Raw genomic sequence first — 27,913 nt, 5'->3', positions numbered from 1 at the left:
TTGTTACCACTTGTAAGGTCTCAATCCCCATTAGGATGAAGCATACACAGGGAGGCTAATTCATTAGCCTCTGGCTAAATATTGCTACTTGGGTATTTCTGCTACCCTCGTTTTAGCCCCGCTAACTGTACGGCTCTAAGGCAAAGTTGATCTGTCGGTTGGTCATCCACTTTGGCCCAGACTGAAATACCTATTTGATGGATGACCATGACATTTGGTAGAGACATTCATGGTCCCCAGAGGATCAATCCCACTGGCATTGGTGATCCCCTGACTTTTTCTCTAGCACCGCCATGAGATTCACATTGTGAATTTGGACCAAATGTCATAACATTTGGTCCAAATAGTCATACTCCCTAATTTGTCCAATACTTTGGTCATAAACCAAAGTATTGGACAAATGAACATTCCCACCAGCCTCAGCTGTACTTTGTGTTTAGTGCTGATTAGCAAATAACATAGCATAAGATGGTAAACAGAACCAAATGTTAAACTGCTTAACATAAGCATATTAATTGTCCTTATGAGCATGTTAGCATGCTGATATTAGCATTTAGCTGAAAGCAAGTATAGTCTCAAAGAGCCAAAGGCATGGATTCAGACTCTTAGTCTTGTTCTGCACAACTAACCATTTTTACGTGTAAACGTCTGTTAAAAAATATTTCTGGCTGGTTTAAAGTTCATGTGATTCTGGCATATCAAAATTGTAATGGTGCTAAGAATTATCACCTCAAAGTGACAACGAGATCTAATCGACCACAAAATCGACATAGATTTGTTGATAGTTGTTAGGCAGAAAATGTCATATTAAAAACAAAAATAGTATATTTAATGTATTTACAATAAACATACAATCATGTAATCTTTTTCCAAGAAATATACAGAACATAAAGCTTTTAAATATAAATTCATATTATCCAAAGAAAAAAAAGAAAAGAAAAGAATTCCAAAGAAGCAATAGAGCATATCCAAAAACCTTTAGTGATGCTTTGAAAATATAGGTGATATTTTCTTATTTCAATGCCCTTTTCTTTTCAAAGGTCCTCTGCATAGAGCCATGAAATCCACACATGGAATACCACCCACAGCATAAGCAAACACATCACTCTAAAACCCTCACTAACATGGTTAGCACATGGTTTCACTTTCATCAAAGGCAACATGCTGCCTGAAGGCTCAAACCAAAGGATTATCTTTCTGCATATGAAGAGTTTGCTTCCAAAATAACATCCATCATTTACAAAAAAAAGCGACTGTCCGTAAGAAATAATTAATAGCAACAAAAACAAATGATGGGCCTATTTACAGGATAACTGTCCATCTATGTCAAAATGTCTCTTGAATGATAAACCTCAAGAGTTGTTTTTGTTTTTTTTGCCCACAAATGTCATATTTTGGCAGTAAACTCTTCATACGTCAATACTTCTGTCACTAAAGATCTGCTATAAAAGTCAACCTGCTGTTACCACAAGGCAAGGTCATCAAAAGAGAATAATGAGAAAAATAGGATGTAAAAAAAACCCAAACATTTATGCTCCAAAGTTATTTTCTCATCACAAGGCAAAACAGTCCTGTCGCCGCAGGTGAATACAAGGTCAAAGCAAGCGCCGTCACACTTGCCAGCGCATTAGACGGACCCGGAACACGTTGGCTTTTTCTTTGCGAGTGTTGAATGTTACAGTGCACAGGTTGATATGGCACAACGTCAGGAGGTCTCCGAGGAGAGCTCAGTATCCAGGCACAGGTGCAGGACTGCTATCAGTGAAGTCTGGCTGATAATCTACGGTCAGCCTTGTCTACTGTACAATGTCAGGCTATAGCTCAACATTGGTGCCACTTATTTCAAGCAAAGTGTTGTTTTTATTTGGACCAAAAGCAACAAACAGTTATCAGCTTTGCCACTGATGGAAAAGACAGATTAATCTAAATTAGACAATACCTTCACTAGTAGAAAAGTCCTACATATTAACAGTTATTACATCCTAAATAATACTGTTATCTAGACCCATATACAATATTTTTATAGGCAATATGTTTTTTGGGACACTTTTGTATGATATGGTGAAAGTAAGTGGAGGGATATCACAGAAAGGCTACATACAGCTGGAGGATCTGCTCTGAGCTCCAGCGTGGTGAGACAAAGTTCTCCGCAGGACATTACAGAACACTTCTATGGTGTCACTTTGGCACTTGTATGGCACTATTATGTACAGAGGAGTCAGCACTATGACACACTGGACGTCACAGATATCAAAGACAGCGCCACCTGTTGGGGGGGGGGTTACTGAGGAGGAGATGGTGGCCAGCTGGTAATGTTAGTTAACACCCTCCTCCCCATTAGAAGCTCTTGGCATTATGTCCGACTGTCCTGAATGTCCTGCTTTGGAGCCAATCTTCCCGTCAGGGACAGTCAAATTTTAAGCTTAGAGACGGTCTCAAACACTACCTAATCAGTGCTCGAATTTAAGTCTCACTGCTGTGCTGAACATCTGTATTTATGCTCTCGTTATGCTGTTCACATCCAACCAAGCAGACATTAGTCTGGTCTGGCACAGCTCTGTGTTGAATGTAGGTCCATTGTTGATCTCAGACATTCTCAGACAACTGTCTGTTTTTCCCCCATTTTATAGAAGATTCTCTTTATTATTTATGATGCTGAAGCATCATCAATGTATAGTTTGAATCTTATAACTATTAGTTCATTGAAGTGCTAAACTAAATGCATCATATGACTAGTGTGGATCCAACATAGGTTCCACCATTTGCAAAGAAATGTACTCATAAAACATGAGCGGTAGCATAAAATGAGACTGAATCATGGAACTGTAACTATAAAGTACAGTTAGACATCTTCAGGAATACGCTTTGTTTGGTTTCTTGCCGACAGTTAGATTAAAAAGACTAATACCACTGTCACGTCTGTAAGGTAGATATGAAGCTACAACCAGTAGCATTAGCTTAGCTAAGCAGTAAGATGCTAAACTAGTTTAAGAGGCGTCGGTAGGTGGATTTCGTTACGTAAAGCCATTTTCAGGCTTTGTGCTGAGCTAAGCTAACCGGCTGCTAGCTTTAGCTTCATAGATGACGTACAAACACGAGGGAGGTATCGATCTCGTCCAACTCTCGGCAAGAAAGTGACTAAGCTTACTTCCCAAAATGTCGAACTGCTCCTTTAACCTCCACCTCCAAAACATCAAAGGGATGAAATCTATTGCGATGGTGAGTGGCTGGACAAAGGTCCATATTTTTGATGCAAAACATATTAAATACTTACAAAGTAAGCCAGGAAAAACAATATATTCTCTTTATAAACTGGATATGTCAGAAATCAGAATCCCATAGAATTCCTAAAAACAAAATTATCATTTGACAAAAAAAAGAAAAAGAAAAAAGGTCTGTGTTTAGACAATCACTGCAGTGTGAGTGAGTCAGCTGAGGTTTGCTAAAAAATCGTCAACATCACAATGCATTATGCATTATAAAGCTTCTCCATGGTCTAAAATAGAATTTGGAGGCCATTGGAGTTAAATGTGTATTTAACCATTACCATGGCCACCAAACCACAGAGTCTGTGCAGCTTAGTGACATACGGAATATTTCTTTTTTAACATTGCATGCATTTACCAGCATGCTTTTAAATGAACTAATTCTGGCTGGACACTGTGCGTCATGCTATGCTGTGTCTGCTGACAGCTAGCCCACCACATTCATCATGTCTCAGTGCCTCCATTTGGCGTTCTACTTAAATGCCTCCACGCTCTCGGTCTGTGCGCTCATGTGAGCTTTGCTGCTGTTACCGATTCTATCGGTGAAGGCCTCCTCCCCCACAGCCTCCACCTGCTATGGCCCTACTACGGACATTTACCCTGGAGAGTCTTATTTGCAACGTTCCCTGCTTGTTATTTATCAGGTTGCCGTGTATTCCATGCATTACTGCTGCAGGGGGCGTCCCCAGGAGTAGAATTACACCGCAGAGTCAAACTGTATTTCTGTCTCGATTCGCCATCGACACCAGTGTTCCTGGCAGAATTATAATGGCGGCGGTGAGATAGATAGTCATGAAACTGAGATGTCACAGGTTCGGGTACTGAGTCGGCTCAGGTCTTGTCCAGCTATTCACAGGTGGGCCACCAGACTCTTTCATCCTCTCTCACAGTCCGTTGCATTTTAGATCACCGGCTAAATATCTAGAAGGACTTCTCTTTTTTTTATTTACTTTTGGAAGTTGCACCTTATTTCTATAAATGCCAGAGTAAGGACTGACAAAATGGTATTGAAGTAAAAAAACAAAACAGTTCTGTGACACTAAAACAGAAAATTTGTCTCAGAATCTTGTCCAGCATTCATAGCAAAACTTCGCACTATGACACAGTAAAGGGATCATTGTTACGTAACCGGCTCAACACTCCTCTACCTTCAACAAATGTCCTAAAATGCCCTCTACAACAAGAACGGGCCAATTACATTGAAAGCTACTGAGAAAGATGTTCTAAAGTCTGAATAATATCTGCAACATCAACTCAAATTGAAGAGCTTTTTGTTCCAAAATGGGATTTCCACCCTTTGATCTTGTCAAATGACGGGTGGCACAAAGTTCAAGATAAAATCATTTTCTGTGACGAATATTGTTGAACTGTTCCCTTTTGGCACATTTTTTTTTAATAAGATCTTGAACAATAAAAGTACCAATATTTTCTGCTCACTGTATTAAGATGAAAGAGAAATGCACTTATTGTGTAATTGGTTAGAAATTAGTTGGTTTTGTTTCGGGGTAGAGGGGTTCGTACGTTGTCTTTACTTATTATATATTTTGACTCTGTAATGCTCGGAGGCTTTAACAATGTAGCCAGGAAACAGGGCCGTCCAGATGTAAAATGTTGCCCAATACTTTATTTATTGAATTAGTATTATCAACTACTGGATTATGTTTAATCCTGTACTTCTATTTCTTGTTGCTGATTTGTTGGTTCTCCCTTGCTTCTTGTGTGGTTGTGTTCTTCTACATGGGCCTCTGTAGGTAGTCAATGCATATCTGTTGTCCCTAATTCGTTGTGTTAAACTTAGACAATTGAGTGAGGGAACACACAAGTCTGTTAATAAGTCTGTAGTAGGGTTGCTTCGTAGACTGTATGTACTTTGTGTCTGGAAAAACTACTCCAACCAAGAGCTAAAGTATGCATAAGCTAATGATGACCAACCGTGCTGACTGTCATCCTTTCTATCTGGCATCTGGACCTGAGAAGTACTTCCTTCTAAAGGAAAATAAACTGTCTAATAGAGATAATGAATGACCAAAATGTCTGCCTCTCAAAGAGCTCTGGTCTCTTAATGAATCCAATTTGAACTGAACTGTTATTAATGAAGTTGAACTAAAGAAGAGCGTTTCAGGGGAGTCTTGGTGGATTAGTGGTATGATGCATAAACTGCAAAGTCATTCCATGTAATTCCTCATTTCTTTCCCCATGTTTGCTGTCGAATTAAGGAAATGTCAAAAAAAAAAAAGAAAAGAAAGTTATCTTATATTTTCGTTGACCGGATTGGATCGTCTGTATTTTAGTAAAAAGTGCAATGCGGATATAGAGCATTTTGGGAAACGTCTCTTCAATTTGTTTCATTATGTCAGATGTTTTGGGCGAGAAGAAGATGAGACCCTTACTGAGAACATTCTTCTACACTGATACGACACCGAGGAAACGTCGCACGTCAGATCAGTCGCACATTAACGGCCTCAGCTCCAGTCTGGAGCTCCAGTGCAGACCACCACTATAAAACAGACTCCATGTTGTCACACATCTCTTGGTCCTCCAGGTTGTATATGAACTTTGTCCTGTTGGCTGGGTTCTGGGTGATCTCCTTGCCCAAATTGTCCAGAGTCACATTGGAGGCGAAGAGTTCGGTGGGCGTGAGGTAACCCTCGCTGTTCTTGATGTATTTCCTGTAGTTCTTTCTCAAACACTGCCACGTGGTGGCGTACAGGACGAAGGCCGACGACTTGAGGGCGATGGCGATGCTGACGTACAGGTGCCTGTAGGCCACGTTGTCGTACAGCATGCAGGCTCCCTTCTCGCCGCAGACGGAGCTCCAGAACAGACAGGTGGAGTCGATGCCCATGCCGAAGATCAGCGGGGGAGGGATGAAGCCTGGAGAGGGAGGGGATTGCGGACAGACAGCAGGTCAGAGGTTCAAAAAGCATATGAGTTTGAGCTTCCTTTACATCCGAACAGACGCAGACAAACAAGAGTTCATTCAAGGTGATCACAGAGCAAAGCTACAGGCCAACAGTGGACATGTCATGAACACAGCAGTGTGTTACAGGATGTGTAGCAAGTCAAATGAAGAACAAATCATTGTCTGTGGTTATAAATGCGTGACAGTAAAGTATATAGAGTCAATATGTACGACATTTCTTACCGATCAGTCTCAGGAGCAGGAACAGAACGCCGAGGGCATACGATTTCAGCTCGGGACTTACAGTTCTGAAGACAAAGACAGAATTGGCATAAACGCTTTGTGCTGGTGAGCCAAAAACAACAAAGTTGCGGCAAGTAGCTGGTTTGTACGTTTTATGAAAACTTCAGTCTGATTTCTGTCACTCGGGCCGTCAGTTCTATAAGTTATGAGAACATTGTTCACGCTAAAGCAGCTTCTGCTGAGATCTGGGAACACGATGACAATGCAACAACCGAGTTTGAAATCAGACAGGTTGTGAAAAAAGTCAACAGTTTAGACATCTTCCACTTTAATTGGGGGTAAAACAGAAAGTGAGCACACCCAAAAAGTTGGTATCTCGTGCTTATTGTACAAAAACTGTTGTGCACTCATAACTGCAGCAAATACAGTAGGTGTGGTAAGTGTTTCAAATGTGACGGTACGACAGACAGTTTGGCATCTTTACCATTTACATTGTTTGCAGCCAGCAATTAGTCAGCTTAGCTTAGCTTAGCGTAAAGAATGAAAAGAAGGAGCTTAAGAGGTGCTGGTAGGTTGATTGTGTTGTTACTGGGCACAGCCAGGCCAGCCTTATGCTAGCTAAGCTAACCGTCGGTTGACTGCAGCTCTATATTTACCGTACACACCAGAGTGGTATCGATCTTCTACTCTAACTCTCGACAAGAAAGCAAAAAAGCATATTTCCTAAAATATTCAAACTATAATGGAGAAACAGGAGTAATCCTCTCACTGTTTGTGTTCTTGCCCCTGCCGCCTTTCTTTTTAGCAGTGTCGACATGATCACAGACCATGTACAAACAGAGCATTTACATTGATACGTACAATGTTATTTATTTTGCAAGAACAATGTAATTATATTGACATGTGGGAAAAGGATGAAAATAGCTCCCAAATTGCAATAAACCCAAAGTATTGTTTGATGTACAGTCAGATTACTATATTTATGTAGCGTGATGTTCATACTGATCTGCTCACCTACATATACGATGTTTGTTGACACTGTATGCGTGGTGCCCTGTGTCTTTTCTAAGTCTTTGTACTAAAGATGACTAAAGTGATTCCATCGTTTTGCCTTTGAGCGGTTTAGAATATCAATGGCTCCCTCTTGTGGGCGGACCATGTACAGCAACAGGTCTCTTTACCTGATGAGGATGATGACAGAGGGTGTCTGGGCCATAGCTCCGATCATGCTGCACACACAGATCACACATAGGAAGGTGAGGAAGGCCTGCTGGCAGCCCGGACTGGGACACTTCCCCGGTAAAGCCACCGCCTCTTCACTGGTGCTGGATATACACGTGCAGCTGGTCAGGTTCTGAAATGAGATCAAAATGTTGTTGTTTTTTTTATCTAAACCAGGACTGATGCACAGCGTATTATGTAAGTATGCATGTATGTATTCTCGTGTCTGGCGTTTGGTTGGAGCTCTCCCGTGTCCGCTTCAGTCAGTGTTGACCGCTTCACTCACTGGTTTGGTGCAGCCAGCGAAGCAGGCCGAGAGGTAGGTGATTCCATTGGAACCACAGACGGGGCTCACTGATGCTGTGTAGCAGTTACAGTTATTGATGCAGGCCGACTCAGGTCGCTGCCAGGACCGCAGCGTCCTATGGAGGAGGTCAAAGGTCATGTTGGGGAGCACACACGTGTACGATGATGTTCACATCAAATGGAGGAGAAAAAAAACAAAAAAAAAACAGTGTTGGGCAAGCTCCTCGGAAAGTGTAGTGAGCTAAGCTACTAGTTAATCTATATTAAATGAAGCTCCACCCCCTCAGAGAAATGTAGCAAACCAAGCTACAGAAACACAACAAAAGTTATACTTAATAATAATATAATATAAATTCTAACGAATTGCATTGTTCGTTAGAATTTAATTAATTCTAACATCCATGTACAATCATACACTTTACTACCATAGCATTATCCACCTGCCTTGCACTCATGTACAGTGTAAGTGTAATGAAACAGTGTATGCTCATGGCCGTAATGACAGTAAACTCAGGTGTCTGTACTCTCTGATGTCGTGGGCATCAACCCAGAGATTGGTACGTGATGTCACGTCACACAAAAGCGCTTCAGTCGGCTTTAAGTCAACGTCGGCGCTTACTGTTAATGATTTATGGAGAAAAGCTCCATAAATCATTAACACGAGCTCCGAGCTTGATCACCTCGATCATAGTGACAACGGTAGTGATCGGCTCTTGAATTCAGCACCGATACACAAGATATCAACGTAAACAGAAACGATAACAGCTACATAGCTGTAACTAAACAAAAAAAAGTTGCAATCCGTAGAATTACTTTTAGCATTTTAGCATATTTTGTTGCGTCAAACATGTCATGTTTAACTTGAGCGTGTTTATCAAAACATGCATGAGTTGGTTTCCCTGCTTACTCGTTGCCGTAGGCTACGGTAACACCGGCGACGGGTCCGGTGTCACAGCCCAAGAAGAGAAAAGAGACGTAGCAGGCAGTGGACACCAGGTTGACCAGCATGGCCATGCGGACAGCGCCCAGAGCGGACAGGTTCAGCTTCTTCACCAGCAGCCCCCCGAGGAAGATACCCAGACAGGCACAGGGGATGGCTGTCATACCTGGGGATGTGTTTCGAAAATGTTGACTCCTTAGTCGAGGCTTCTGGCACTGCACAAATGTGCCAAAATGCCATGATATTTATATTTGCCTTTCTTTTTCTTTTTGTTTGATTGTTAAACAGAACAATGAAGGTTCACCCTCCACTCAGACAAGATAATGATCCGCCTACCTAGCAGCTGATTGGCTGAGGAGGTGGTAAGGTTGAACTGCTGCTCCAGGTATTTTCCGAGGAAGGCAGCAAAGCCGGCGACCACAGCGATCTCCATGCAGGCTGCCAGCGTGATGCAGCTGAACACCGGATTGGAGAGAAGGTGCCTGGTTACCCGGGGGATTACTGCGTCAATGAAGAAGAAAGAGGAGAAAAGGGATAGGAAGGACAGAGACAAAATGAATTCAGCAACAATAGATGAAGCACATCTAACGTTACATTTGGAAATTCCCCACTTCTCTTCAATCCTTTTCCTTGGTGTCTCCACCCTTCTGAGTTCTTTACCTCTCAGATGCTCACAAACTGAGAGTCCGCTGTTCATGTCGAAGCCATGAATGGCCCCGTTGGGTTTAGAGCCCTGGTACTCAATGGTCAGCGAGGAAGGCAGCATGGCCTGCTCACTCTCCCCTCCACCGTCCATGTCCTGCTCGTCCAGCGCCTGGGGGAAGCCGAACATGAAGAGGGATGAGACGAAGAGTAAGGCACCGCAGAGGAGGAAGCCGGCCCACCACGCCCCGATCCAGCGAGGGTCATCTGGGGTGATGTCCAGCTTACCTGGACAAGAGGCAGGGACATTTACCACAAAGGAGGGATGTTGAAGGATGTTGTTAGATGGAATTTCACTGGTCAATGTGAAGAAAACTGGATTCCAGAAGAAATCTATTTTGTAGTCTTAATTTTCCCACTAAGGTCAATACAAATATTACTATTACGATGGAAATGAACACAAATTCAAGGATGCATCTAAAAGGAATACAAAGAAAAAGCAACTGCCAACTCACTGGTGTCGATGAAGACAGCATCAACGTAGACTTTGGTACAGACTGAACCTAAGATGAAGCCACAGGCCGGGCCGAACACTAATGTTGAAAATAAAATACCTGCAAGACAGAAAGAGAAAGAGAGAGAGAGCATGAACAGTCAGTTTGTTGAAATGGAAAAGCAGTAAATTGAATTTTTGTAATTGTCATCAGAATACTTTAAATCTAAAGTATATACAGAGTCAACATCATGACTTACATTGTTTCTTGTATCTATACTTTTGGTGTGTTTTTAATTTTAAATGTTATTTATTTGCTTTATTTGTTTAGTTATACCTGCTGTTGTTGTGTTTTGAGTCTTTAATTACTTATCTATTCATCTATAGTTTAATACTTTATTTTGTATTTATTTATTTAAATAGTATTTATGTATATGAGTGTATACATATTATATTATATATTTATATTATATGATATAGATATATTTGTTTCTGTATTTACATGCGTATGTGTGCATGAGGATGTGAGTATACATGTGTGTGAATATCCATCTGTATAACACATTGGACTAAAAATCCTGACTAAAAAAAATGTAAATTAAAATCTACCGGCTAAGAAAAAGGCTGAAGACTTAGAGTAAGTGCATTTCACCTTATACTTCAGCAGAGGGCAGCATTGTATCAAAACTGTGAAGTGGCTATTACTGAAGCCTGTTTTATTAAATATGTGGTAATATGGAGCTTCCTACCACACTTCTGCTTGTTAAATCCACTGACCGAGAGTGAAACGCATTCTATTCAAGTAAAGATTAAGTACTGAATTCATGCCAAGGGACTTTAAATTTAATCAGATGTCTCCCACTGGCAGATTTATTCACATCACTGTAATATGCTGCTCATAGGTTGCACAGAGTAATTGATCTAAGACTAGATTATCCCGCAGGATCATAAATAATCAAGCAGGAAATGGGTTCTTAGTGTAAGAGCGGTGGGGAGCCACTGATGCAGCAGCAGCTCGGGTTGATTTTCTCTTGAAAGCAGCGCTGCCCTGCTTTGGCCCAGAGGCTGAGAGGTTTCCAGTAAGCAACAGCAGACTGTGCACGGATATACAGTGTGTGTGTGTGTGTGTGTGTGTGTGTGTGTGTGTGTGTGTGTGTGTGTGTGTGTGTGTGTGTGTGTGTGTGTGAAAAAAGAGCTCCGAGCAGAAGTGGCCGCTCCCCACAGAGAACAAGAGGGCCGGTCAATCACAGGGCCACTGTGATTCATGACTAGTGCCTAGAATAGCCACATCCATATTTCTTTTGACAGATGTGGGGTCTTAAAGGAGCACAGGCAGCCAAATATGTCTCATTAGTAACTCCAATTATTACAGTTAGATTAAGAAAGGTGGACGAGAGAGTTTTGTGACAATTTCACAACACACATTGTCCAGTTTTCAAGTGATTTTGTTTTCAATAAACACATTAGCAGAGCCAATCCAAGCCAACCTCATCTACTAAAAACCCCAAAGCTCCACATGGTGTGAACGTCACTGTGGGCACAACCAGCTTCACCGTGACTCCTGTGACGAGGGGAAACAGCTGACGAACACAGCAGCAACATGCACGATGACGGAGAGAAAATAACCGCTGAGCTTTGTTGTGGCGTGAGAAACGACGGAGAGCTGACGATCCTGAAGCAACAGCTGCCTGACGCCCATCAGGAGCGACGGCGGTCTGGTGTCTGGACTCAACAGTTGGTACGTCTCAGGCCATGTCCTGGGAGACACAGCTGAGGGCCAGCATCATTCTTACTGCCATGCATTTCTGGAGCTTTAACCGTGAAGTACAACTTTTAATACTGTAGGCCTATAGTTGAAACTGTATACACTATTTGAATATTGGACTTTATTTATTCACACATCTGAAAGTGTGCTTCACTTTTGCACATCCCCTCCTCAGCACTTGTGTGCAGGAATGTGCACACAACTGTGCAGTTCTTCCATTTTAAAAACTTATATATATATATATATATCATTTTTTATGTTTTTTATATTTATGTATCTATAGTTATTCACATTTTCTATTGTAAACATTGATATTTCACATGTCTAATTTATTGCTATGCACCAAAACACCGGTACAACTTTCTTGTATGTGCAAACCTGCTTGGCATGTATCTTTATGCTGAAAGAAAATTGGATAGAGTTTTAACACAATTATGTAAAATGATAATATTCTGTTTGATATACATTTTTATTATATCCAAATAGTCCAACAATAAATGGCTGGGAGGAATACAATTGTGATGCATTTGATTGTGATTGGGGACATACATCAGGAAGTGATTTTTGAGATTTAAAACGTACAAATTGTATGGGAGTATATTTGAATGTGATCATACAGTGGCGGTTACAGTTTACATATTAGTTGTGACCTAAACCTGTAAAATTACAGAACGTGTTATGCTCTGACTTTGTGCTGTTGAATTAGAAGTTACTGCGTCGCAATTTGAAAAAAATGGTGCAAACAACAGCAGCCACTGCAACAGTGTTATGATGCATGCACACATTTCTAAATACATTAATTATAAAAAAAAAAAGAAAATGTGTCTGAGGCGGATTTTCAAAGGATTGGTTTAACTCGTGATTGCTCATTAGAGGCCGCATGTAAATCCCTTTGGATTTATTGACTTTCCAGTGATTGCAGCTCTGCCTCAGTGTGGCCGAGGACGAGAGCTGTCCTCAGCAAAGCAACAGTGTAGCAGCACACATCACTGGACTGATGCCTCCAGGTCATCAGCCACAGGGACATGGTCTACAGCTGTGAAACCAGCCGCTCACAGTGATCATCCTGAGAAAGCTTATTTAAGCAGTGATGACACTAGAAACACAGCAACAAAAAAAAAAGAAAAGAAACACCTGTGATGGAGAGACAAAACAATATAAACTACAGGGAGCATTTTTGGAAAACATAAATATGATTGCATTAAGTTCATCACTAAACAAAAGTCTCTAATGTTACATTTTGGAACCAAATTCTTAACTTGCGATTGCAAACAGGATGAACTAAACGCCACAGATGTTTTATGAACCATCTCAATATAAGCCAACTGAAATGCCTTAAAAGGTTTCAGAGGGCAGAGAAGAGTTTCAGGTCGACACCCATCTCAAACACACGCTGTGGGCTGTTTTAGCAGTACATGCTCTGCCCTGGAGATGCTGCGCACAGTGAAGTATTCCCAGAGGGATCCTTAATGGATTTCCAATGTTTCTATAAAAAAAATGAAATAAAAACAAGACTGCTGCCGTATCCTTCTTGACTATATGTTCTAACTGCTTTGCCTGAGAAGCTGTGTCAATGAACACAGGCGCAACATAAAGATGCAGTAATACGTTCCCGCCGGACAACAAACTAATGGGAGATTAGCTTCATTTGTATCTCTGTGCCTCAGCGTCACGTGACCCTAGGGGAATGAAAGTAACGGTAAGAGAAAAGCACCATCCACAGGATCATTTATTAAAGTGCCGACACTCTGGGAAAAGCTTTGGAGATGACTTCCATGTCCATGTAAAACTCTGGCAGCTTGTCTGAGCCAGCCATTTGGAAATGGCAGGTAGAGACACTTCACTTAAACTGAGAGCTTGTAGAGGATGTAACAGCCCCTCCTTTCTGTACAATCCTATGGCTAAGTGATTTTAATACTGTATATGTAGTCTGCACCTTGGCCTGAACCTGACATTTTGTTCCTAAAATAATAGTATTGCTATTAAACTTGACCTGAATATATTGCTTTCAATATGAAAAGTACAATTATACATTGATTACAGCCCAAACACACGTGTGCAAACAAGAACAAGGAGTGATGTCGAGCCAAAAGCTTTGTACAGATCAGCCATGTTGGTGGTTAACAGGGAGAAATGTGGTAACACCATCTTGATGTCTATAACGCATTCTAAACATATAATGGATAAATATCCATACATGCATAATGTTATAATGACTTATATGGTCAAGTATCATGATGCTTCATGAGTTAAGTTAAGCTAAGCTTTAAGTAAAGTCAAACATATTTGATGGGTTTTTTTTGTTCTTGCATAAATTCAATTACATGTTTTTAACTTTACTTAAAGCAAACGATGACCACTTAGAGTAACGTATCATCCCATTGTAATGCATTATAACAGTGATTATAACACATTATAAAATGATTACAATGAATTCAACTATGGGATCTATAATACTCTATGATCCTTGCAAAAAAAATGAAGCATTATGACTTTAAACGTCCTTATAAAAAGCTTTATAGCATGGAAAGTGTTGCTGGAATATTTCACATCCCTGTGGTTTTAAATGGTGAGTCAGTTTTGTGGTGGAAGTCCACCGTGACAGATCACATGATACCATGGACACACACAAAAAACAGATGTGCATTACATACGATGTTATCCAATAGAACAGTCCAGCAATCCTGCTCATCCTCATACATGTGGGAGCAGAACTAGTGCAGACATCTTGCAATGCAATCATATCCAACATAAACACAAACTACTGCCTCAAAAATATCACAGTCAATTCAAAGCCTCCTGCACACAGAGCCAAAAACAATTGAAGGTTTCACCCACAGATGGGCTGAGAGCATGAGTCCCCAAACGCACCAGATTCCACACGTTTTCACTAGAAATCATAAAGGAGGTCTCCATAACTTATTCCGATAATTAAAATGTTACATTGTATTAGTTCATTTATTTGATCAGTTATATATATATTGGTTATTTTATTTCTCATGTAATGCTAAATGCTGTAATACTGGTTTAACGTCTTCTTCTAGCGCGCTGAATGCTATTTTGGTCAATATTTTGTATACTTCTATTCTAATTTTCATAATTTTCCTCCTGTGGATTAATAAATCTTACCCAATTTATTAGTTGATCTAAAAGTAGTTAGATGGAGATCTAATGTACTGAAGACTAAGGGTGTATTTAACACCAGGGACGAAACAAGTAAAGTAACAAGCAGTACTAAACAGATTTGTAGAGGGTTCTGTTTGGAATAACAACACAAATCAATATATACAATGTATTCAGTGCTCTGTAGTCACCTGGTCATTTGTATTGTTAACATTGTTCCTTTAATCTAATACAGAGCAGAAGGGACTTAACGTGATGGTAATGCCTGTTCTGTACCCAGCTGCAATGAATGCAGCAGAGGCAAGGTCACACTGTATGAGACGGGGGCTCCTCCACCTGGTCACACTGCCAGCACATGAATAATTTCTCACTCAGACTCACATTATGGCACGGTTCACTCACTGGCACTTTGTATCTTGGCATAGGTGCTCCTAAAAGGTGCACATATAAAACAACCTGGGCCGGTCTGAGCAGACAGCGTGTGCTGAGTCAGCGTCCATTCCTTCCTCTGCTGTCCTACGGCGGAAGAGTAATAACTCCACTGGAGTAAAAACATTTTGCTGCAGTGGACTCTCTCAGCCTCACAGCGCTTCATTACACGCATTACGGCGATGAATAGCAGCTAAGATATGAGGCAGGAAGAGAGGAGCTGACCCAGCGGCTGCAGAGCCGTACCCTTCTGGCTCCTGATGCTCTTTTACTTTACTGTGCTGTTGTGTACTGTCGGTTACTGTGCTTTACAGTCCTGTACTGTGTCGTTGCCGATACTTAGCACTCTGCTGCAGACCTTAAAACGTTCCTGTTGTCGTCCAGCCTATGCCTGAGGTGCTAGGTCTGAGTCGCTTTGGATAAAGGTGTCTGCTAAATGACGGTAATGTCACGTGACATTTCTGCGTTCACGTAACAATGAGACGGCGTAACAGCATTGTCATGTTAGTTTGTCACGATTTCAACAGCTGATAAAATGACGTAAGAAAAAGCGCGACGTTAGTCTGACTAACTACTCATTTGTAAAAACAAGGCAGAGAGTTCACAGCTCTGTAAGCACAGCAGTGCTTTGAGCTAAAATGCTAAAGTCAGTATGCTAACATGCTCTCAATGACGATGCTAACATGATGGGGGGTGTTCAGCAGGCACGTTTACGATGTTCACCATCTTAGTGAAGCATGTTAAGCGTGCTGAAATGAGCTAATAAGCACTAAACACAAAGTACAGCTGATGGGAATGTCAATAGTTTTGGAGGTTTTGGTCTTATAACAGAATCAAAATGTCACCTGATGGTCGAGCTGGAGGTGAAGGTAGTGGGTCACTTAGGACACATCCACTGGAAATAGCGGAGCCGGGGATCGAACCATAGACCTTCTGATTGAAGATCTAAAGTGTCTCTACCGCTGAGCCACAGTCGCTCACCAAAAAAACAAAGTCAGTACAATTTATCCTCTGGGGACCATGAATGTCTGCACTATATTTCATGGCAGTCAATCAGTTGATGAGATGTTTCAGTATGGACTAAAGTGGTGAGCTGACAGGCCATCCCTAGAGGCATGCTGATAGTGCCTCTGACAAATCATTTGCATAGCTCCATTTTGACTTCAAACAGCAATTTTAAAAAGGGACAAATTTGCTTTTCTGAGACTACAGACAAACGTACATACATGAAAAACAAGACAAAAGTGACGGCCTTTGAGCGGCCTACTGAGTCTAAACTGTGTAGCGTTTCTGTGGCGCTCACATAGACCAACTGTATACTGTATATCTTCCTTTAGCGAGGTACAAACATTTACACAGCGCCACACACTGGACCTCATTAGGATGGAAAGCAGAAACTATTTGGGGCTACATTATTGTAAAAAAATAAATATAAAAAATGGCGCAGAGCATGAATGCTGTAATTGAATCACTGCTTTTCTGTTGGAGGCTCTGTAAGATACAATACATAGGAGGATTAGTTGCGTTTGTCTGGGGTATCAGTCACGCAGCAGACAGCAATCAATAATCCAATTACAATCCGGCTCGGACATTACGCTGTAGTCAACAGAGCTCTGGAGCAGGTTCCTCTTTCTATGGGAAGCCATTTTCTGGTCATATAAGCCGGAGGTCAAGACTTTAAATATTAAATAGACATGGACACACACATGGATATATACTGTATGCGCAAACGCACTCACACACACAGACAGACTCAACATCACGTCCAATTGTCCACGCACTAAAGGTGCTGCAGTTTCTATTAGCCACAGGAGCAGAGTGGCTCTGTTGGATGGCATTGTTGGTCCATCAGTCAGATCACCACTTTCATCCTCACTCACATTGTCCCGAAGATGAGTCCCTATGACCTGGGTGATCCCCTGACTTATGGCACCACTATGAGGTGGACATTTGTGGTTATATACGGCCATTTTAATAACTTTAATTATCCACTGATTTTTGTGTCATCATTGGGTATTAGTCCAAACCTGCCTCCTCAGCTTTTCTTTGTGAAGTGCTAATTAGCAAATGTTAGCATGCTAAACTAAGATGGTGAACAGTGTGAATATACATCAGCGAGGTAACATTGTCTTCGTGCTCATGTTAGCATGCTGACTTTAGCATTTAGATGAAAGCTCTGCTGTTGTGCCTAAGTGAAGCCTCACAGAGGCACGACTCTGAACACACAGGTCTCACTCTTCACCGTATCGCTGTTCATTACTACCGGTTTTACATCTATGTCTGTTGTCCTCTCATCTGCCAGATGGCCCAATGATCTGATGGCCAGATAACTGAAAAATGACTCTGTTTATTTTCACCAGTCAGCTGCCAGATCTGTTGCTCACGTTGATTCGCACAAACACACACATAGAGTTCTGGACACTGAGTGAAAGCCTACTCAACATTTGAGAGAGAACAGGACACAGCGCTGACACAGTTCAGATACAGGACAGATGAATGCTGGAGGACATGTGTCATGACACCTGAGTACTGTTTGCTCTCGAGTATTCCCAGTGTCCTCAATCTGGCATTCAGGCAGCACTGATCCATGCGGGGTGAAGTGCCCACAACAAAACAGTCACTCCTTTTATCATCTGGTTTGTCAGCGAGCCCCGTTGACAACTGCTGCTTTAATATTTAAGCATTTGGTTAGATGTTTGCTAAACTACTCCTAACTGCTTCCCTTCTGTCCCGCTGCATTATTCGGGGCTTTTCTTACAACGTTTCCACACGTCGAGCTCTTCAAACTGGGAAAAGGAAGCAGCAGAAACACTAAGCAGCACACAACATACATGTACTGCGTGGAGATTCCAGAGCCACGACGGACGACGCAGCAGTCACATTGTAGGAGGTAACCATGGTAATCAATATGCCGGGATTGTAAAAAAAAAAAAAAATGCGAGCAGAGAGGGGGTGGTGTGGAGAAAAGAATAATAGACTATCTGTAAGTGTCAAAGAAAGAAGCTTGGGGGATGTTATGAAAGAGACGGTTCCTTGTGGACTGAGCCAGGACATAGAACAGTGGCCATGAAACCAAATCTGAGTCCAAAACGCAATGTATGCAAATTTACAAACAGCTGAAGAAGGTCAAAAAGAAAAGAAAGAAAGAAATGGTGGTATTTCTTGAAGGATTGCCGTTAAGAGACGTCCTTGGTCAACTGACTGGACTGTCAGATCAAGTCCATCACAGGACTAACATAAACAGACAATCAGACTCATACGGACAGTTCTGTCTCTTAAAGTCAAACCCAAATCACAGTTAGTCATTCTCTGGCAAAATCATGCCTGAGTGTCGAGTGGAAAGTTTCAATTTAGTTTAGATTTTAATGTCGGTCGATCATGATGGATTACTATGAAATTTTGAACAGACATTCACGGTCCCGAGAGGATGAATCCGGCCAACGTTGGTAGTCCCTTGAATTTTTCTTTGGCGCCACAAGCAGGTTGAAATTGTTTGGCTTTGGGGAGAATTTTGATCATTTTGGTGATCTTTTGACTTCTCAGGTAAAACAAAAAGTTGTCCACTAGCTTGATTTATGACTAAATACCTGCAAAACTAATCAAAATCCCATAAACCTCAGCTGTACTTCATGTTTAGTGGTCTTTTCTCTTTCTCAAAATAGAACAGGAAGGGTAATTTACAACAGATCTACTGTATATGCTGTAGCAAAAAAGAAGAACCTTAAACTTCATTTGAAATGCAATATTTAGTCTTCTAAAAAATGGAATTTCTAGAAGACTGGAAGAAGCATAAGCAGGAAGAAAATATATGTGTTTTAAGTTATTTTACAAATGGAATAAATAAGCAATTTCAGAGATGGTAAATGTGTAGTTGTGCTAATGGGCTATCACGTTATAACGGGCCGATTCAGCATAAGCGCATCATAATCAGTAGAACGTAGCGAGTTCCTTTAAATTTTCTAAAATAGCAAAGAAATATCAAGTGTAATGTCGAACATCAGGCATCTGGTATGAGTTGGCCTCTCGCCAAGCTGGGGTGTAGGGTGGGATGTTAGGTTCTGTGCTAGCCTTGTTTGCTCCGTCCTCTGTCCATCCCTCCCTCCCTCCCTCCCTCATCTCCTCCCTCCCTCATCTCCTCCTCTCTGAGTGCTGCTGACAGAGACTGTACAGATCAAAGCATGCACAGAACAAACCGCAGGCCTTCTCACCCTGCAAGAGGTCTGCGCTGCAACGCAAACAGAGACACCGCAACTAGCCGAGGACGAACAGAGAAGCCTGTGAGGAGGAGCGACTAGCCACATGGCAACCAACACGGCTGTGTTCTTATTTTGTTTTAGTGCCTTTGTTCCTAAACTGATGAATCCACAAGAAGAGGAGCTTAAGGACAGCACAACAACTCTTACACAATGAAATAAACCACAGCGGAGCTTTGACGTATTGCTGCATCAGCTCTTCAAGGTTTTAATGTGATGGTGGTTTTACTAGTGTACATTATCATACAATAATTGAATGTCATACTCAGCTGTAAAATTTGCAATTGAGGGCGAACTGCAATAAGAAGAGACGCACGATTATGGAATTTGAGTCTATAACAATGGCCGATAATTACCAATACAATCCCAATAAAGAAATGCTCTCCATTTGCAAAAATGTGAAGTGGACAATAAAGGGGAACTTTTTAGGTCGACCGGTGTATTTTGACACTGGCAGGACATCTTTATTTTTTTTAGAAATTGCTGTTAACAAAACCACATTTAAAGTGTATTTGCAAGTGAAAATACTCCAAACGATCAGATCTAATTACAGACTAATAACAAAAAAATATTTGTACATTTATCTTCCTTATTTGTTTTGTCTCTCCATCTCCCCAGATGGAGCTCTGCTACTAGCGGGTCGCTGAGCGGTGAGACGAACAGGAATGCCACAGAGCCCCGGTGCCCGTCTCTGTACTGTTGCCTTGGCAACTTTGGCAGACTGACTGTAATGCGTGTTATGTCGACCTCTTGGTTTCTGCTGTAAGTGTAACTGCAGTCCTCTGCTGCTGACCACGGAAGACTTTGGGAATAAAGCGCTTTGCTCGGGGGCACTTGGGCGAGAAAGGACAGGATCGGACTGACAACTTCCCCGTCAACCACATCAATAGAGAAAACATTAGATCAAACGAAAACATTCCTTTCTTCACAAGACTGCTCTTCTAGCATGAAATGTGCAGTCCTCCTGTATCAGAATACCTAGCCACTACATACTGAGCAGCATGGCTGTATAAAACACAAGGCCTTAAGTAAACAAGAGCATAAACTAGCCCAAGTATTGATAGACTCATGCATCCCCTCACACATAACTAACATGTTTAATAGCCAGGGACATTTCCATCCACTGGCCAAACTCATTACCAGGGCGGGATACAAGCAAGTCAATACTGTGCAATGCAGTATCACAGAATGTGGCCCTTGCTGGACCTGTCTTATCTCCTATAATGACATACAGTAATAGGAGAGTATCTTTGTTTTTTTCCACCAAAAAATAAAATTGTGTGCACTTCAGATATTCTTATTTTAATCCGGACGTACAACAATGGAACCAAACCTGCATCTGTGAGTTAGATTTACTAAACAAAGTAAAGTAGAAAATCTCCGCAGCACACAAAACCGTGTCTCCATAAGAGCTACAGCAGAGCGTAGGTTACTTGTTAGCTTCCAGTGTACCAACACTACTGATTAAAACGGCCACTTCCTCACAAATCATCAAAGACTGTCAGCGACTGTAAAGGAATTTGTCATCTCAATCATCTACCGTAATGTAAACCACGGACAAAGACGCCACATGACCGGGACGCTCTGATTGACAGGTGATATCTGGTAAGTCGACTCTGGCAACACCAGAGCCATCAGCAGTCGTTTTAAAGACTACAGATATATGATTCATAAACTATTGGAATTAAGACAATAATCCCCACTGATGCTTTTTTTAGACTTTTCCTGCTCCTCCCACACCTTTGGGGCTGGAATGCGATTTTGTGGTTAGGGAGCACATGATAGGCTGAGACATTAGCATGAAGGCTAAGTCCAGGTCAGTATCATTACATAAAGAGCTAGGCGCCCGAGGACTTCCACACCATATGGTCACTAAAGTTTGAATACCTTAATGTGAGTTGTTGAAATTGTATTCATCCGCCACATGATTAGACCTTTTGTCTGATGACAAAATGGGCTTAAATCATGAAAAACACACAATTCAGAAAAATATAAACGGAAAACAAACAAATTGGAAAAACATGAATCGGAATGTGGAAAAAAATTAAATAGTTTTAATAGGGCCAGATATACAGTATATCTAAAAGTGTTCTCTGATAAGTGCTTTCAAATGGTAGATTTTCAAAATCAATTGTTCTTCTTTATTTCTTCTCCTGACGGCCTTCTGAGCATTGTTCATGACCGGCACTCTCTCTCTCACCATCTGCTGTGTACTCTGGTGTCTTTTTCCATTCATTGTGATTTGATTGTGACCACAATCGTGTCAATCAGCCGCAGAAAACATGAACTAAAGCCTGAGACCGCTTTAGCTCCCGGCCACAGCCCTTCTACGTACCTCGCTGCATGCACACCTGCCATTATCCATTCGTCTATCTTATCATGACCAATTATGATTCACTGAACATTACATTAGTGATCCGATTTTGTTAAATATAATTTTGTAATATCACAAATCTTCCTCTAAACTGAGCCTCTGCCTTAATTAAGGAGAGCTGATCATTTAGTGCACAGGTGAATGATTAATGTCACAATTGTCATGCCAACATAATCAGCCCATTTACTTTGATAGACATTGTGATTGTACAGATTGTATTATGCCATTAGCCTTTGTTTCTTATTGCTTCCAGCTAACTGGAATGCCGAGTCAGCCAAATATAAGAGCATGAAGAATCAAACTGTTGCTAGATGCGGTTTCATTCAGGGATCAAAAGTCTTTTATTGCTCAACCCTGTTTTAAATATATTCTTCATTGATTATTAGTTTTAAATTTCAGCATAGCCAAGGCCTGTGTTGTGGTTGTTTTGGACGTCACAGTCAATATTAACGTCTGCTTATCTATTTGAATCCAGCCGTACGCTCCATCTTCTTGTGTGGAGGGACAAACAACTGGTGTTGCTGGCATTTGCACCCGATCTCTTAGGTCTTTGGCCGAACGCGCAACATTCAAGAAATTGCTCAACATCTCGGGGAGTAAACATATTCACTTTCAAGCCGAGATTTAAATCACAGAATCGATACCACCCATGTGCGCTAAATGTAGATATAGAGCCAGCAGGCGATTAGCTTAACTTAGCATAAAGACTGTAAACAGGGGGAAACAGCTAGCCTCGGTCTCTCCAAAGTTAAAAATAGCCTTCTACCTACACCTCTCAAATTTGACTAATTAAATGAATCTTTAACAGAAATGTAAAAACGACAAGTTGTGGTATGCAGGAAGTAGACTAGCTGCCCCTGCTTCTAGTCTTTAAGCTAAGGACGGCTACTTGCCTGCTGGCTCTAGCTTCACATTTAGAGTATGTACATCAGTGTAGTATCAATCCTATCCTCAACAGGCCGTTAGGCCGAATCATTTCCGTAAAATGTGGAACTTAATCGCTTCTGTTTCTCTGTCTGTGATTCTAAATCTGAGTCTGTTGCTTGTTTCATGAAACCACAACATATGAATCACATCGTGAATGTTCTTGTGGCTTTTAACCAGGAAGGAACGTTCTGTATATCACAGCTGAGCTGACACCAGTGCTTTCAGTCAGCAGTGATGGGAGCTACAGAGCAAAACCCTTTTGATTTATTGACACTCGTGACTTCGTGTGCTCTGTTCAGGTTGAGGATTCAGTGTTAAAAATGAGTTTGTTCACGTACTGGACAACGCTAAACAACGATCAGCTTATGTGTTCCGCTCAGTGCTACTCACCTATATACAGCGAGGAGTCCTTCCTGTGGACATGGTCATCGATGTAGGACACTCCCAGAGGCTGGACAGGTGTGGCTCCGATGCCCAGCAGAACCTGGGCTCCGATCAGCAGCAGGTACATCATGTTGGTGTTGGCTCTGTTGCCACATTTAAACCCAGAGTCTCGGTTCTCTGACCTGGAGTTGTTGGAGCAGATGTCCCTGCCGTCCTCGGCGTGCCACGAGTCCCCGGCCTCGTACTCGTACTGGTGTGTCAGGAACTCCGGCAGGGCCGACAGCAGCGCCCCCAGCGCCATGACGATCCCGCCGCAGCCAATCAGGCGGGGTCTGTGGGCCTTGGCGCCAAAGTAGCTGACAAACAGGATGAGCGCCAGGTTGCCGATTTCGAAGCTGCTGGCGATGACGCCCACATCTGCACTCTGGAGGTTGAAGCGTCTCTCCAGAGTGGTCAGAACACTTACCTGGCAGAGGGAGAGAGAGAGAGAGAGAGCGAGTAAGTGTGAGTCCTTTCAAAACTAGCATTTCGGATTTTAAATGACATCACATCCAACCCACTAATTTCTTTAATGCAGGTTTATACACCTGATTTTATGTTCAGCAATTAATAATGTATTGTTTCTACACTAATGTACCAAATCTGTCAGAAGTACGAATTACACAATATTTCGTGTTACATTCAAATGTTTGTGCTAAACATTAAAAGCGAGGCATTGAGCTTCAGGTGCTGTTCATTAAACGCCGGCCATCTGCCTCTCGAACCAACATCAGCAACATGTTTATGACACACAGTAGCTGAGCTGCTCCTGCTCTGCTTCCAACACCTCCATCCCCACACGCCTCCTCCTTCCCCTCCCCACAAAACAAGCCTGAGGCTAGCCTGATGCCGGCCTGAGGAAAAGAAATGTGTGCATGTGTGTGGCTTGAAGCAAGAAAGCCTCACGCAGCTGTTCTAATTATGAAACGGACACGAACGCGTCGTACCAGCTGTGTTCTGGGTGTGCGGGTGATGAAGTGGCTCGTTGCATCAAATGTGCGCCGGATCGTCTACAGGACTGGCGGTAAAAGGTTGGACAGGAGTTATTTTAATCTTGTATTAATCATTCATCCACAGCAGAAGGTACAGTATGAGCCCCGAGACCTCTAGAAGTCATTCCAGATGAAAAGGAGCATTACACCATGACTATGTAGCTGAAATTAGAGAGACTGTGTTCATGCTCCATTCATTTTTCTATAGCCTAATGCTTATTAGCAGTTATTTTCATTAACCATTAATATGTCAATTAACTGTTGAATTGTTTCTTCTATAAAATGTCAGAAAATTGTAACAAGTACCTGTCACAATTTCTTAAAACCTAAGGTGACGACTTTAATGTTCTTTTTTTCCTACAGAAAAAGCCCCAAAACCCTTGGAGCCCTTTGAGCAATTGAGGACTTAGATCATTTTAAAGTTCGTAAACAGTGAGGACTTAAGTGTGCACACTCAGTTTGGCAACAGAAGTATGGCAGAGTGCAATAGCTTGTGATGCATAACCACCAAAGACGGCGAATGCAACCTAAAAAAAAGTGTCAGATCTGTGTGACATCGGTGAGTGTGTAGAACACATCGGCAAGTGGCCGGAAGTCACCTCGAGCAACCACAGACACGTTCCACTCAAAGTCACCAGTTTAACACGGTCACTCGTTAAACCCAAACACCCGCTGTTCCGAAAAGGTTGTGATCCTGTCGGAATTCTGTAGACCTTGAATCCGCCGATGGAATATCGATTCTGAAAAGCAAACGTGCAACAACCAGATATTTTGATACCGTTAACAGTTTTAATTGGCTGTTGAAAGCGCGCTAACTCGTCTGGATGGCTGGAACATTCAGAGGCATATTTTTTGATGACACTAAAAGGGTCTATATGGTGTCTATAAGGGTCCAATTGGAGAGTGTTTACCTAATAACTATAAGAGAACAAAACATGGCCTTGGTCTAGCCATACAGTACATGTGTGGGACTGAAAGACAAGACGGTCTGTCAACAATTATTTAAAATGACTACTTTAATCTGCTGAACATTCAGCGCACACACTGTCTCTACTGTTCACTCACAAATATTACAAAGTTGTATTTCATATTCCCCTGATGTTATAAGCTGAGCGGCCACAGGTCAAAGGCCAGGGTTAAGATTTACTCTTGTGTGAAGCTGTTCTGTATGATGGCTGCTGATGGAGAACGGCTGCTTAACACCTTCTAGATTTAGATGTTTTAGTCCAGACAATACAAATTGTTAGAGAAAAGCTTTCACCATTTCACTCTGACGTCTATAGACTTAGCCCTGGAAGCTTGATATGCAGCTGCTTCTCTGCTGACAGTGATGGCCGTCAGTCATTAGAGCTCTGTCCTCTTTCAAAGTTACTGTAAGTTACTGCAGTTTATTTGTAAAAAAAAACAAAACAGAAAATAATGTGCTACTGGGGGGAAAAAAAGCATAGAGAATGAATGTACAATGTGAACCAACTTAGTGGCAAAATTAAAAAAAGAGACAGGGGGTAAAAGATGATGACAAACTATATTTTATACAGGGGAGGACAGGCAGTGCTTCTACAGTGCTTTTGTCTGCAGCGAGATTTGCTAAAGGTGCACTTTTGGTTCGGGATGCTGGTTTAGAGGAGGAAGATCCACTGCAGTCTTCAAGGTAAACACTTATGCACTTTAAATTTGGGACTGGTGCAAAACACATTAAAACCAGCTCAGTTGTGTTCCTGCCAACAGCTGCAGTCTCAAACAAAAAAAAAAACATGGAAGAACTTTTATTTTGGCAAGTTGCATCTTTTTCTAAACAATGTCTCCATTTCAACATCTCCACTGGGAGATGTGACCGCGTACACTTTCATACAATTTAGGCCTTTTTTCTTTCTCGCCCCAAAACCAGCACGCAAAAGCTGCACCGATATAATCTGTGATCCGATGACGTTTAAGAAAGTGACCTTTGAGCTGGCCTCTTTTTAAACTGCCTTCCTAGACTGCGCTGATATGAATGTGTGTGAAGATGAGGTCTTTATCAAGCGTCGTGTCCCCCGTGAAGAGTCAAATGAAGCCCCATGTCTGCATGTGGTATTATTTATAGCACACAGACTGAGCTGACACCTGTCAGGGGCTTTGATCGGGCAAATACTAATCTTGATTTAAGAGGCATCTTTCATGTTTATACAGATTTACAGTAAGTGGTTGGGCCATCGCTGACTAATGAAGGTAGACCACACTAAATACATTAACGACTGCCGTGGTGGGCTTTGGCCACACAATAAACAGCTGACATTACACACATTGCACTTCAAAATTCATTCATCACCTATCTAAATCTATATGCTTTTTTTTTAACATGTTTGGTGTTAGGGGAATGCTTCAATGTCACCTCAGCATCAGTCAATTTGTATATGGAATGGATCATTTTAAAAATATATATGTTTTCCTCTTGGCTCCTAAACTCATTCGACCCATCAGTTCATCTATTGAATACATCTTACCTCTTATATAGACATCAGTATAAAGATATCAACGCATACAATAGCACATCCAACTGTCACTGGGGGATGCAGTGTAAATACAAGAGAAGCTATTGTTGCTTCTGTTGTGGTGATCACGTCATCTGCTGGGCCTATCTCCTCCAGTGTCAAAGGCCTCCTGCATTGCTGAGGCATACGGGTGCAGGATGTAGCAGAGCCGGCTGGTCTGATGGACCTCCTGAACCGGCGTTTCGTAACCTGCTCTCCAACAGACCATCCACATACGCATATATATAATAAGAATAAAAAAAAGCTCCACCAACAACGTGGAGCCTACGGCCGCTGTGACGCGCTTTGTGTCATGCAGATGGTGCATAGGCCTGATGGATAATACGCAGCAAGTCATCAATCAGTGAAAGCGCCGCGTCCCGTGGCCGCTGGAGGATGTGATTATTCTAATGTGATCAGAATAATATAATTATTAACCGCATCGGCGGCGGCACCGCATCGTTACTCACTGCCTGCCTTGTGCCGCTTTGAAGGGCGCCACGTTAACCCGATGTTACCTGAGATACACCGAGATGCGACGTTCCCGTCAGAACAACATTGTGTCCGCGGCGGCTGTTATGTGGAGAGAAAAAAAAAAAAAAAAAAAAAAACTCACCAGATAGGCGCCCACGGTGCCCTGTGCCAACATGAGCGCGCATTCCGACACCAGGAAGATCTTGATGTTGGAAAAACACGAGGTCTTCTTCTCGCTGTCATCCTGCTCCGGGTCGTCGGTGCTGCTCCGCTCGGTGCAGATCTGGTTTTTCACCTGCATCCTTCGGCTCAGGCTCCGGTCGGGTTGGACGGCATGAAACTGAACGGGTCCGGTCCGGCGGAGAGCATCTGGTTGTAATGACGAGCTGGCACTGCAGAAAGGAGTGCGAATTCTCCTGTCAATAGCCCGTCTGGGCTGGAATATACAGAGAGAAATACTGCTGTCCACTCAGCATTACGCACAGTCCGTCAGCGACCTCTCTTCACCGCCTGTCCAGCCAGTGCGTCTCGGCTACATCATATTTGAATACGTAGGCTGCGCGTGTGTGTGTGTGTGTGTGTGTGTGTGTGTGCGACGGCTGCTGATGCCCGACGTAGAACTACAGAACG

The 27,913-nt window shown here is 42.1% G+C and overlaps 1 protein-coding gene across 1 annotated transcript; it reads right to left on the bottom strand.

Moving 5' to 3' along the window:
* LOC137887912 (solute carrier organic anion transporter family member 3A1-like) lies at nucleotides 1–27,746 on the bottom strand. The gene is made up of 10 exons (XM_068731160.1): nucleotides 27,426–27,746; nucleotides 23,275–23,734; nucleotides 10,036–10,134; nucleotides 9,539–9,808; nucleotides 9,215–9,379; nucleotides 8,846–9,044; nucleotides 7,919–8,054; nucleotides 7,593–7,765; nucleotides 6,412–6,476; nucleotides 1–6,140 (listed from the first exon to the last, which is right to left on the bottom strand). Exons 1-10 carry the CDS (start codon nucleotides 27,582–27,584, stop codon nucleotides 5,764–5,766), a joined length of 2,103 nt encoding a protein of 700 aa, XP_068587261.1. The 5' UTR covers nucleotides 27,585–27,746; the 3' UTR covers nucleotides 1–5,763.
* Nucleotides 27,747–27,913: the final 167 nt, after the last annotated feature.

The sequence above is a fragment of the Cebidichthys violaceus genome, unplaced genomic scaffold (assembly GCF_023349555.1).
Source record: "Cebidichthys violaceus isolate CVI_PGR_0920_01 unplaced genomic scaffold, fCebVio1.0.p SCAF_5, whole genome shotgun sequence".
In the NCBI taxonomy this organism is placed as follows: Eukaryota; Metazoa; Chordata; class Actinopteri; order Perciformes; family Stichaeidae; genus Cebidichthys; species Cebidichthys violaceus.
The sequence above is the reverse complement of the archived record's forward strand: the minus strand, read 5'-3'. Positions and strand labels throughout refer to the sequence as shown.